The 11,837-nt window shown below is 51.6% G+C and overlaps 1 protein-coding gene across 1 annotated transcript; it reads left to right on the top strand.

Moving 5' to 3' along the window:
- The first annotated feature begins 2,490 nt into the window (after positions 1 to 2,490).
- Positions 2,491 to 9,729, top strand: BTN1A1 (butyrophilin subfamily 1 member A1). The gene is made up of 8 exons (XM_019631295.1): positions 2,491 to 2,519; positions 3,057 to 3,160; positions 3,358 to 3,705; positions 5,364 to 5,642; positions 6,936 to 7,085; positions 7,539 to 7,559; positions 7,657 to 7,683; positions 8,079 to 9,729. The coding sequence occupies exons 2-8, from the start codon at positions 3,082 to 3,084 to the stop codon at positions 8,750 to 8,752; spliced, it is 1,578 nt and encodes a 525-aa protein (XP_019486840.1). The 5' UTR covers positions 2,491 to 2,519; positions 3,057 to 3,081; the 3' UTR covers positions 8,753 to 9,729.
- The last annotated feature ends 2,108 nt before the right edge of the window (positions 9,730 to 11,837 follow it).

The following is an 11,837-nucleotide window of genomic DNA, read 5'->3' as shown; positions in this document are numbered from 1 at the left end:
TCACATCCCAGATAAATGACTTGCCTCCTTATTTGTCTCAGGGTCTGCTTTTGGTGGAACTCAAACTAAGACAAGTTCTGATAAAAGAACAAGAGTGACAGCTATGACAAGAGGAAAACAAAGTGAATAAGCTTAAGGGGTGCTCCTAACGTTTCTAAACCCTGTATTCTCATGTTTCCTTGAGTCTGTCCAGAGGGTAAATGTAACGCCATTTGGAGGGCTCTGCCCCACCAGGGGACAGGGACAGGCTGCAATAGGGTAGACTCTGGGGAGAATTCAGAGTGGTCCAGACAACGCCGTCCCCACCCTGTACCCTCCCCTCTCTCCCTTGCTCAATCCAACCTCACTCTGTTAGCTCTCCTACGATTCCTGTCTGCCCCACTTGTTCATTCTAGGAACTCTCCTTTTCAAAACCGTTTCCAGGAATATGACTCAGAGAATTTGCTACTCCTAAGGCCCTCAATCTCTTTTCCCCAGGCCATATTTCACCCCCTCCACCTGTCATATGCAAACTCTGTGGGGGTACAGTGCACAAAAATTAACACAGGCTTGGTAAATAGGGGGAGTATGTCAGTGTTATCATGTCAACATATCATTAGTCATATCTGATTATTCCCAGCATGCCAACAGTGTGTGCCCCCAGGAAACAGCAGCTGACCACAAAGCTCTCTAGCAAGCCACAGACTAAAGTGCTATCCATGCCACTCACCCCAACCGTTTACGTTAGCTTGATCTAGCCACGTGCAAAAGAGACAAGTCCAGGAGCGGGAGACAGAGCCGTCTGTCCCTCATGGCACCCCCACGATTCCTGCAAAGTCGGCAACTGCCAAGAGGAGGTGACAGCACTACCACTTCCAGCCTGAGAGGGTGTTGTGGATTGAGACAGCTACATGTACCCCCAGATTCTGCCAGTGAGTGGGTGGGCTGTGGGAGGAAAGGGTGAAGAGGCTGAGGGGAAGGAAGTAGGGGGTCATAGACCCTACAGCACTTGCTTGACCAGATTAAGTGCCTGAACTTGGTGCTGGGGTCACTAGGAGATGTGTTTTAAGCACAAGGTGACATGTCAGTTTTGCCTTTGGGAAGTCATTCTCCTGGCAGTCTGCTGGGTCAGCTGGGCAATTGTGTCTTTTGTTGGTCTTAATCATAGTCCCAATTAAAAGGCCAAAAATAAACGGGTAGTGAAGCGTTTTTGCCACAAATGTCATACAGACTTGACAGCTTCAATTTATAAAAAGCTCAATACAGCACCAGATTGATAAGAAACAGCACCACAATCTGGCTAGAAAAAAAAAGGGCAATTGGCCTGAAAAGCCCAGTTCCAGAATATTTTAAATGGTTAATATGAAAAATGGCCAGCTTCACTATCATATAAATGCACAGCAAGATAACAACTGGTTCCATCGCACTGGCCCATCAGTGAGGAGGACTAACTGCCCTCCCCTTCCCCCCAGGGCTGAGGGGTTAGGTAAGAATGTCCCCAGATGGGGAGATAAGCTCTGCGGTCCAGGAAGGAGCTTTGGCCATAGGCTCATACCCTTTGACCCAATGACTATATTTCTGGGGATTTACCAGAAAGTGTATCAGGAAGTTATCAGAGATGTGGACAAAGACTAATGTGTGAAGTGTGCTGTTTATAATAGGCCAAAACCCAAGGTGTCCCATGATCTTGGGAATTATAAGAATCTACCATGTGATATTATGTAGCTGTTAACAGTGTTTTGAAATAGGCAAAAGCCTCATCAATTCTTTTGTTGTTGTTTGGTTGGTTTTTGTACATGAGCATAAAATAAAGGCTGGGAGGAAATATGCCAAAATGTGAACAGAGGCTATCATTAGTTGGTGACATTATGGGCGATTTCTACTTAAAAAAAATTTTTTTTTCCCTATATTTTAAATCTTTTCCATAACATCAAGAGATTTAGCCCAAATAAGGAATTGTAGGCCTCAAGAGTTGCTTTCAGGGAGGCAACTCTGGGGCCCCGAAAACTGAATTCCACAGAGCCATTCCCAGCCTGCTTTTAATTCTCCAACCAACGTAAATAATAGAATAACAAGTTACATTCTTATAAATCCCTACTATATGCGAAGTACATTCCATGCGTCATCTCATGTAATCCCCCCAACACCTCTCTAGAAAAAGTTATTATTTACATTTTAGAGGTAAAGAGCTGAAGCCGTGAGAGGTGAGTGACTGGCCCGAGTCCTCACCTCACATGCTACTGTTTGCTTGACCCCCTTTCCTTGTTCACTCTGTCCCTTTGTATTTAGTCCACCCATCGATGTACATCCTGCTCTCTGAGCTGCAGACCACAAATCCACAGACCCTCGAGGGGAAGACTTTTGTTTTCCAAAGTAAATACGTGGTGGAGGAAGGGGGCGGTCTGGGGCAGGCTTCCCTGAGGGCACTTCCCCCTTCCTGCTCCTGCTGGCTTTAATTTTGCCCCGGACGCCACAACCAGCCTTTTCACCATTCACTTCGTAGCAGTGGCTTGTTGGTGCCTTTTCCTCCACCGTCTGAGGTCAGTGTCTGCGATTCCTCTCAGCCCCGAGCGCAGCAGGAGGGGGCGTTTCCTCTCCCTCCGGCCCCTTCCTCCCGGGGAGCCGCAGACCCTCCGCTCTGCAAGCCCTGGCTCCCCTCAGCTCCCCTTTCCTGTTCCATCTCCCCCCAGTTTATTCTCTTTTCTCCTCCACTTCATCCCCCCCGGACTCCCCTATACCCCACCCCCTTTATCTTTCCTATCTCCTCTAAATGCAAATAACAAATTCCTGTATTTGACAGAAGGGCTGTTCGTGGGCAGTAGCTCCAAGATTTGTTCATTTATATGCATCTTATCGACAGGCCCTATGCCTCACAGTTCCCGTCTCCTAAGTCTCCTTGGGGTTCTGGGGGACCAGACTTGGGGTGGTGGGCGGGCGGCGCGGACTGGAAGGCTGCGCTGCGGGCCAGGCGGGAGGAGGCCTGGGGTGCAAGGACTGGCGCCCTCCGAGTGGGAGAGAGCTGTCGGGAGCCTGGGGACAGCAGTGGCGCAAGTCCCCCCCGTCCCTCGGTCTCCTAGGCTGACGCTCCAGCGGAGGACAGAGATGGCCGCCTTCCCAGGGTCCTGGCTCCTCGGGGGTGCGCTCGCGCTCCTTGTCCTGCAGCTGCGCGGGCTGGATTCCGGTGGGTCTCCCCCGTCTCTCCCTGGCCTGCAGGGTGGAGATTTCTCAGTCGGGGCACACAATCCCATTTGGTCCCCCCTAGCGACTTCTCCTGGGTCCAGGACTCAGAGAAGCGGTGGGGCTGTCCTTTGGCGCCGGGTCTCGGTCAGCCCTCGGCTGCCGCCCCCACACCCCGTCTGACCCGCCTGGTCTCGGCAGCTCGCTTGGACGTGATCGGGCCCCCGGACCCCATCCTGGCCGTGGTGGGGGAGGCCGCGGAGCTGCCCTGCCACCTGTCGCCGGCCGCGAGCGCGGCGCACATGGAGCTGCGGTGGTTCCGGGAGAAGCAGTCGCCCGCGGTGCTGGTTCACCGGGACGGGCGCGCGCAGAACGCGGAGCAGATGGCCGGCTACCGGGGCAGAGTCGCGCTGGTGCAGGACGACATCGCGCGGGGCCGCGTGGCCCTGAGGATCCGCAGGGTCCAGGTCTCGGACGACGGGGAGTACAGGTGCCTCTTCAGGCACAACGACAGCTACGGAGAGGCCAGCGCGCGCCTGAAGGTGGCGGGTGAGACCCCGGGGCGACTTTCTCCGTGACCCCCTGCGACGTACATCTTCCTAGGCATCTCAGTCCCCAAATCCCTTTTAGGCTGGAAAGGGGTTGGCAGGCCTAGAGTCGGGGTGAGTGGAAAGGGGGCTTGGTTGGGAGCAGAGAGACAGCAGCAATTCTTTTCTTGTAGAAACTTATTTCACGTGTCTCCTGCCTTTTCCCGTCGATTATAGGTTAAGCATGTCCTCGTTGTATTAATTAAATCAATGTAGGACGGAATGGCTGTTTAACAGCCTATAATTCTACACCATAATGTACTTGACTGAGTCCCCAAATCGAACATTTACGCGGAGCCTGTTTCTCACATCCAAGTGGGCTCTGGTGAGCGTCCCCTGCGCACTTCCGGGCTGCTCCGTGGGGTAGTGTCCACCGACTTCCTACTAAGATCAGACAGCATGGCTGCTTGTTCACAGTCCCGATCCACCTAGAATAGGTTTTGCTTTGCTTTCCCTTTTTGCTTCAGGCCGAAATTCAGGGTGAAATGCTGAAGAAAGCAGTTAGCCTCCAGGAGGAAAGGGTGCTGAGGCCTGACTTCCGCGCTTTCCAGGGCATGGAGGCACGCAAGCCTCTTTCTGAGCCGTGTTGCCTACTTTAACAACTGGGGGAGCATCTACCCAACAAGAATTTGCAACAATGAAATAAGACAATATATGAGAGTCTGTCCACTCTAAAAGCATTATACACTTGTAAGATACGATTACTGTACCTCAGGCTGCTAGAAATTGCTTGATACACAAATATATAGCCTTTCATGTATATATTCAAAGAAAGACAAAGTTTAAAAAGTACCTGGGTGAAATCTGGGTCTCTGCCTTGTAACAGGGTGCCCCTGTGGCAGCATCATGTACAAAACCCTAAAGATTTAATAGCATGAACCTGTCATTTTACCTTTAATGGGTGATAGACACCTTTGAGAATCTGCTGACAGTGGTGCCCTTTTCATGGAAAGAACACATATTCTCACATATACACACAAACGTGGATTTAAACCAATGGCTGTGGACATGTGTTTTAAGGACCCTCCTGCAGCTTGGTGTTTTCTGTGGAATTGTGGGAAAATAAATAGGCTACACTAACAGGCAAAGCAGATGCCGATTTGTGTTAGGACATAATTGTGGGACGGAAGATGTCACAGGTAAAGGTAGTTTAAATAGTCAGCTATGATCTCAGTGCAAAGGACCTCCAATCCCCTTCCCCTCAAGAATACTTGCTCTGTTCATCCTTAAATACTCAACCCTAGTTGTCCACCTTCCCAAAGCCTTCCCATAATGCTTCCAACCACAGGGCTCCCTCCCATCTCTGCAGCTCCTAGCCTAGACACCAACCCACCACTAGCCATTGGTCTTACAGTTACTGATGACTGGACAAGCATCCCATGTCTGCCCCTCAAACTCCTGCCCACATTTCAAACACTAAATCCCAATATGGCATCTCTCTCATAAGATTATGAAATTCCTTTTATTTATACCTCAGTTTCCTTGTGTAATGAAATATGAGATGAGTCTCCCTCACTCCCACTCCCCTTATGCCTCTTTCTCAAACTCTGTAGCTCTATGGTTGTAAGGCTCTCCAAAGGGTATCCACTGAAGGAGTAAGACCAGCTTCTCTCTCCACAGCTCTGGGATCTGAACCTCACATCCATATTGATCAAGAGAGTGGGGAGACCCGGCTGGAGTGCACCTCAGGGGGATGGTACCCAGAGCCCCAGGTGCAGTGGAGAACTTCTGGGGGAGAGACGTTCCCATCCGTGTCCGAGTCCAGGAATCCTGATGAAAAAGGCCTGTTTGCTGTGGTGGCTTCCGTGGTCATCAGAGACACCTCCGTGAAGAACGTGTCCTGCTGTATCCAGAACACCCTTCTTGGCCAGAAGAAGGAAGCAGAGATTCCCATACCAGGCGAGTGAGACCAAGGCTGGTTCCTATGTGACACAGCATCAGGGCTACCATCTGGGACGCCTGCCCAGCTTGACCTTAGGCAGAGTTGTGTACTACCCCCACCTAAGCTCCTGCCCACGGACTTGAGGGAGCCCCACAAACTTACCTAAAGAGTAAAGACTCTGAAGGCATAAATTACCTAGACCTCATAGAAATTCCAGATGTCCCACCTTAGAAGATGTATCTTAGCGAGAGAAGCTTTGTCTCTGGGGGCCTTCCTGGTCCAGAGACACTCCTTGAGCAAACAAGAAGACTAGGTTAGTTCTCTGGTTCCCATGCTTGCCCCCCCCCCCCGGTCTCCTTCCCACCCCATGCCAGAGCTCTGTCTAGGTTTCCAGGGGTCTCAGAAAAGCAAATCTCTTCAAAATTCCCCAAACGCCACCCCTGGTCCAGGCAGGAACTGTTCCTTATTCTTTGGTCATTGTGTCCCATTCTGCTGTACACAGAGTGAGTTCCCCCTTCTTTATTTAATCCCCTCATCCCCTTGGCTCCCACCCTGCGTTGATTGTTAAGGTAGAATTTCCATAATAACATGAATTGGCCCATTGTTGTCATTATTTCATTATTCTGTCCCCACATGACTCTTTGTCATCTTCATTCCTCTCTTTTTCTGCTCCCTCCTACCTAAGATCAATTTTTTCTGAAAGGCTGAGTGGCACTGGAGGGACTATCTTTTTTTTTTTTTTAAGATTTTTATTGGGGAATTGGGGGGATGGGAACAGTGCTGGGGAATTGGGGGAAGGGGAACAGACAAGTTGCTGTCCTTTTGTTCTTCAGTCTAGTTGTGGAGGACGTTGCTTCACTGGCCCAAGTTGGCACCATCATTGCGCTCTTCCCGGGCGAGGCAGATCAGTCGCCGGCTTCTGGACGGCCGCTCACTGCGGCTGCTGGCCGCTCACGCTGGCTGCTGGCTACACATGGTAGCCCATGGCAACCCACTGCCACAGGGGCTGCAGCCTACACCCACCAGCGACTCACGGCAGCCCAGCTCCAGGTTGAGCTGTTGTTCAGCATCTTAGCTGTGGAGGGCAGTGTCACCGGCCCTCATATGTGGGATCCGAACCGGGGCCCTCTGGCATCCCAAGCAAGTTCTTAACCATCGCGCCACTCGGCCGGCCCTGGAGGGACTATCTTGATCATGGGATGAGGGGAGAAGTCCAGATCACCCCCTCTTCTGAGCCCTTTTGAAAGAAGAGTTGGACTGGCTCAAACAAACATTCTCAACAAATGTCCTTCTTGGGGGTTCTGTTTTAGCTCCCTTCTTCCCAAGGCTGACTCCCTGGATGTTGGCTGTGGCTGTCATCTTGATGGTCCTAGGAATCCTCACCATTGGGTCCATATTCTTCACCTGGAGGCTTTACAAGGAAAGATCCAGACAGAGGAAGAGTGAATTCAGCTCTACAGGCAAGTCATAGACTCCCGGGCTACTTGTCAGGAGTGCTTCTGAGTGAGGTTGGTACAAGTGCTTTAGGATGGCTGCCAATGAAAGATGCTTGACTCTAGAATTCGGAACATCAGAGAGGATTAGAAAGCTCCTGAAATCACTAACACCCAATATGATAAACAGGGGTTTGGGTGCAGGAATCAAAACCAATTCTAACTGAGATATTAGACATGATGTTTGCTCAGTACTCACCCTGAGGCTCTAGCCTCACTTTTAACTCGGTTTCCCAGTAGGAAGTTCTGGCATATTCCTTAGAAAATGAAACAGAATCCTTGTTCTTCAGCGTTGATGATGATTCAGGAATCAGGAGTCACGATTTGACAGTTACCCCTTTGTGTGTTTCTCACACCAGTTGTGTCCCCTCCCTCATGCCCACTACAGAAGGTCATTAGGCATGTCTGTTTGTTTTCCAGAGGAACTCCTGGAACAGCTCAGTAAGTTCTATCTTCTTGTCATTTTTTCACCCGCAAGGTTTTCTCCCCCTTGTTATAAAACCTGCCAGTGACTCTCTTTCTCTCTCTTTCACTGCAGACTGGAAAAAGGCTACAGTGCACGCAGGTCAGCGGCTCTGAACATCTCACAAGCTCTGAGGCTCCGTCCCCCAGGGATTCAAAGTCCTACGATACTCAGACATAAAAACACTAACATATTTTAGTGATGAGAATAGGGAGGGGAAAGATGATGGCAAATGGCCTCAACTCTTCCTTGAGGCAAAGAGAAGATCCTTGGGAGGTGGCTAGGAGACAAGCCAGCCTCTGACAGGGTCCCCTTGGGCACTGGGGACGTCAGTTCATACATCACCCTGTGGCTGCTAATGGAAGAGGGGGATACCAGCTCCGCTCCAAGGAGGCCTGTCAGCTCCTAGACGGGTGTCCTGCCTCTTTGGAGAAGGAAGGATGGGTATGTAACCTCTGACATCACTACGCTCACACTCACTTTATCTCTGTCTCTAGTTGATGTGACTCTGGATCCAGACACCGCCCACCCCCACCTCTTCCTGTACGAGGATTTCAAATCGGTCCGGCTGGAAGATTCACGTCAGAAGCTGTCCGAGAAACCAGAGAGATTTGACTCCTGGCCTTGCGTGTTGGGTCGGGAGGCCTTCACCTCGGGCACACATTACTGGGAGGTGGAGGTGGGAGACAGGACCGACTGGGCAGTTGGGGTGTGTAGGGAGGACGTGGTGAAGAAAGGGTTTGACCCCATGACTCCTGAGAATGGGTTCTGGGCTGTGGAGTTGTATGGAAATAGCTACTGGGCCCTTACCCCTCTCCGGACCCCTCTCCCACTGGCAGGACCCCCCCGCCGGGTTGGAGTTTTCCTGGACTATGAATCAGGGGACATCTCTTTCTACAACATGACTGACGGCTCCCATATCTATTCTTTCCCCAATATCTCCTTCTCTGGCGCCCTCCGGCCCTTCTTCTGCCTTTGGTCCTGTGGTAAAAAGCCCCTGACCATCTGCCGGACCACTGAAGGGCTTGAGGGAGTCACCGTAGTTGCTGATGTCAAGAACCCTTCTACGGAGATCCCACTGTCCCCCCTGGGGGAGGCCGTGGCCTCTGGGGACACAGACACCCCCCATTCTAAACTAATCCCCGCCCAGCCCAGCCAAGGGGCACCTTAAGGACTATCCCAGCTCAGCTCTTTCCCTTCACTCTGCCCGCTCCCTGTACCACCCCAAGGCTGCAGCTGTCAGCCTCACCAGCCCCCCTTTCTTCCTGTTGGTCAGGGACCAATTCGTCCTGGGAAGATTGTGTTGCTGCTGCTACAGAGTGTGGGATGTAGGACCTAATCTGTTTCTGGCCCAGTATTCAGGGGGCTGGGGCTGACTCTTCCACTGCTCTGGTCTCCTATCCCTTGAGGCCAAATACGACAGACAGGGAGGGACATGAAAGGACCCAGAAGAGACAGCTCAGGGATGGAGACAGAGTTAGGTTTGCGTGTGGTTATGACCAACACACCCTGGTTTCCTGAATAGGGTATGTGAAGAACGGGTTTTAGGTAAGCAGAAACCGCAAAGCATCCTGGGAATGGAAGGCCCAAGGCTGAACTCCCATAAAGGAAGCTGGAGGGGGACGTCGTGATGGAGGAAAGTGAGGTGACCCAGGCCTGCCGCTAGCGTTTCAGGGCCTGTTTCACAGGTCTTGCCAGCCATGTCCTACAGGGTGGAGGGAGCTAGCCCTACCTCTGTGGGGTTCTGAGCAGGTGGCAGTGGGGCACTAGGCGTCACACAGAAGGAGTGACAGAGAAGCTCGAAGTCGTGCGCACGACGGTCACGTGGGCCCTCTTCGCTCTCTGCGCCCACTGTTGCTCCTTTCCTGGGATAGTTCCAGCCTCACTCTGTGGACTCCACAAGCTTCCTGTTCTCTTCCTCCTCATGAGCTAGAGTCTCCCCACATCAGAGGCCTCTCCAGGAACCGCCCCTCAGTGACACCACCACTTCCTCAGCCCATGTCTCAGCCTCACGCCCCTTTAGCCTTCATCCCAGCATTCTGTTTAACCTCCTCAAACACACCTCCAATTAGCGTCAACTCTCATGCTCTCCGCCCCTCCCCAGGCAGCCTTCCTGCTATCTCCTCCTCCTCCTCCACCTCCTCCTCCTCCTCCTCCTCCTCTTCGGGGTCCCCTCAACGCTCATCTGTGTTTGCATTTTCCTGTATTCCTGTGGCTTGTCTCACCAACGGACTGCAAATTTATCCAGCCTTACACCTCCCACTTCCATTGTATTTTTCCAGTTTTCGGGAGAGATGTTGCCCATGGTCTTACCCTAATAAATAAGTCTGTCTGATTGCTGAAAGTAGCACCTGTAGCTTCCTTCCTTTACCGCAACAAAAGGAACTGAAACGCAAACAGAGGAAAGAAACCTGTGTGGGGACGCTGCTGTCCAACCAGTGAGGTCCTGTTTATCCAAGACTCCTCCCAGGACCTGATGGCCGTGGCCGGCTGGCACAGGACCCCCACGAGGGTCCAGACACTTACCAGAAGGCCACTGTGCCAGTGGTACCCACCCTCAGCCTCTGGGTGGTGGTTCCATTTCCACTACTGGAAAGGTAATTGGCTCCTGGTATAGGTGAGTGAAGCCACCTCTTGAATTTTTAAAGGTATTTTTCCAGGAGGAGGAAGTTTGGGAAATGTTTAATGGTAATGCCTCATAATTGGAAAACAAACAAAAATGTGGGTGATCTTTGACACCTCTGTTCCAAAGGGAAGGCCCTATGGTTCCCACTTGCAGGCCCTGGTAGCTCAGGGAGACGCCCACTTTCCCCTCTGTGACCCCAAGCCAGGATGGGGAACTTCCTGTCACAGGGGCTGTGAACTGAATGCAGTTGAACCAGAGCTGCTGCCCAAAGAGACAGAATGTGAGTCCCCCATACCCTCCCTTCCTCACCCCTGCCTCAAATACTCTCACCTCACACTGTCCACCCCATGCCACCCACCCCACACTGTACTCCTGAGAGAAGAAATCACTTATCCCTGCTTTACAAGCATTCATTTGCATTCAGATTGTACTTTCAGAGTCAAAAAAACCCAACAAAGTCTGACTTGTGTAAAACGCCCTGGGAATCTCAGGCAGTTGCTTTGCCAGTTTACTGTGTAATGCATATTCTGAAATGTGTGTGTGGACCCTCACCCAGAATAGATGTGGCTGCCACAGGACCCCCGCTGAGAGCAGGGGGAACAAGGTCACATCATGTCACGGGTTCTAACCAGCTCTGCAACTCCCCTCCCCTTCGCTTTCTCCATGATCTTCAAGGAAACCGGCCACCAGGCACAGGTGGGAGCTTCTTAGGAAACCTCTGTGTCCTTCCTTGTCCCCAGTTCCAGCCTCTGTACACGAGGCCCCTGAGGAAGTACTTATCTGATGAGCCTGAAGGAGCCCTTTCCAGCTGGCACCAGCTACCAGCGCCTGCAGGAAATTATCTTGGTAATTCTGGCTTTATTCCTGAATCTTCTGGAATGCCGCCATGTCAAACAATTTGCCAAAGCCTGTGTTAGTCACCTGAGGCGACATCGGTGATACTGAGGTTCCAGCAGCCCCAGAAAGCCTTCTGCCCCACCACTGCCAGTAACAAACTGAACTATCGCCAAGCACATCCGAGCTACTCAAATTCACCCCCGAGATCAGGCTGGCCCCGGGGACACATGGAACAGGGATGCCATGCACACTTTGGACACTGCCACTCAGCTGGTCCTGGCCCAGCTTGTCACAGCACAGAACCCTGAGCCCCAGCCCAGACCTCCAGAAGCCGAAACTGCATTTTAACTGCATCCCCGGCGATTCATGTGCACCCTGGAGTTTGACTACAGAAGAACGTCTACTTCTAGATATACATGCACTTGGAGCAGAATGTCTCAGCTGAGGTGCCAAGAACCCTTCAAGAGACATGCCCCCAGACTGTGAGCAGTGTGCAAAATACATTTTGGGGACAAGTGAGTGTGTGTAGTTACAGTCGCTAAGAGACTAAGGTACAGACATGTGTGATGGCTCCAATCACCTGTTGGTGAGCAGGAAAGCTGGGGTTTGACCTGTTTCCTCTGGTCTGAGGCGGTTCATCCTCTGGCTGAGGTAAACACTGCACATTCACTAGAAAACAGCTTGTCTCAAGAAATTTGTGGGCACACTCTCTCCTTTTCCTCCTCTAGACCTAACTCATGTTTTAGCTACAATAGTTCCTTATTCAAGTGTGTGTGTGTGTGTGTGTGTGTGT

Source organism: Hipposideros armiger, unplaced genomic scaffold, assembly GCF_001890085.2.
Source record: "Hipposideros armiger isolate ML-2016 unplaced genomic scaffold, ASM189008v1 scaffold_988, whole genome shotgun sequence".
NCBI classification, from domain to species: domain Eukaryota; kingdom Metazoa; phylum Chordata; class Mammalia; order Chiroptera; family Hipposideridae; genus Hipposideros; species Hipposideros armiger.
Note: the sequence above shows the minus strand (reverse complement) of the source record. Positions and strands in the feature narration are given on the sequence as shown.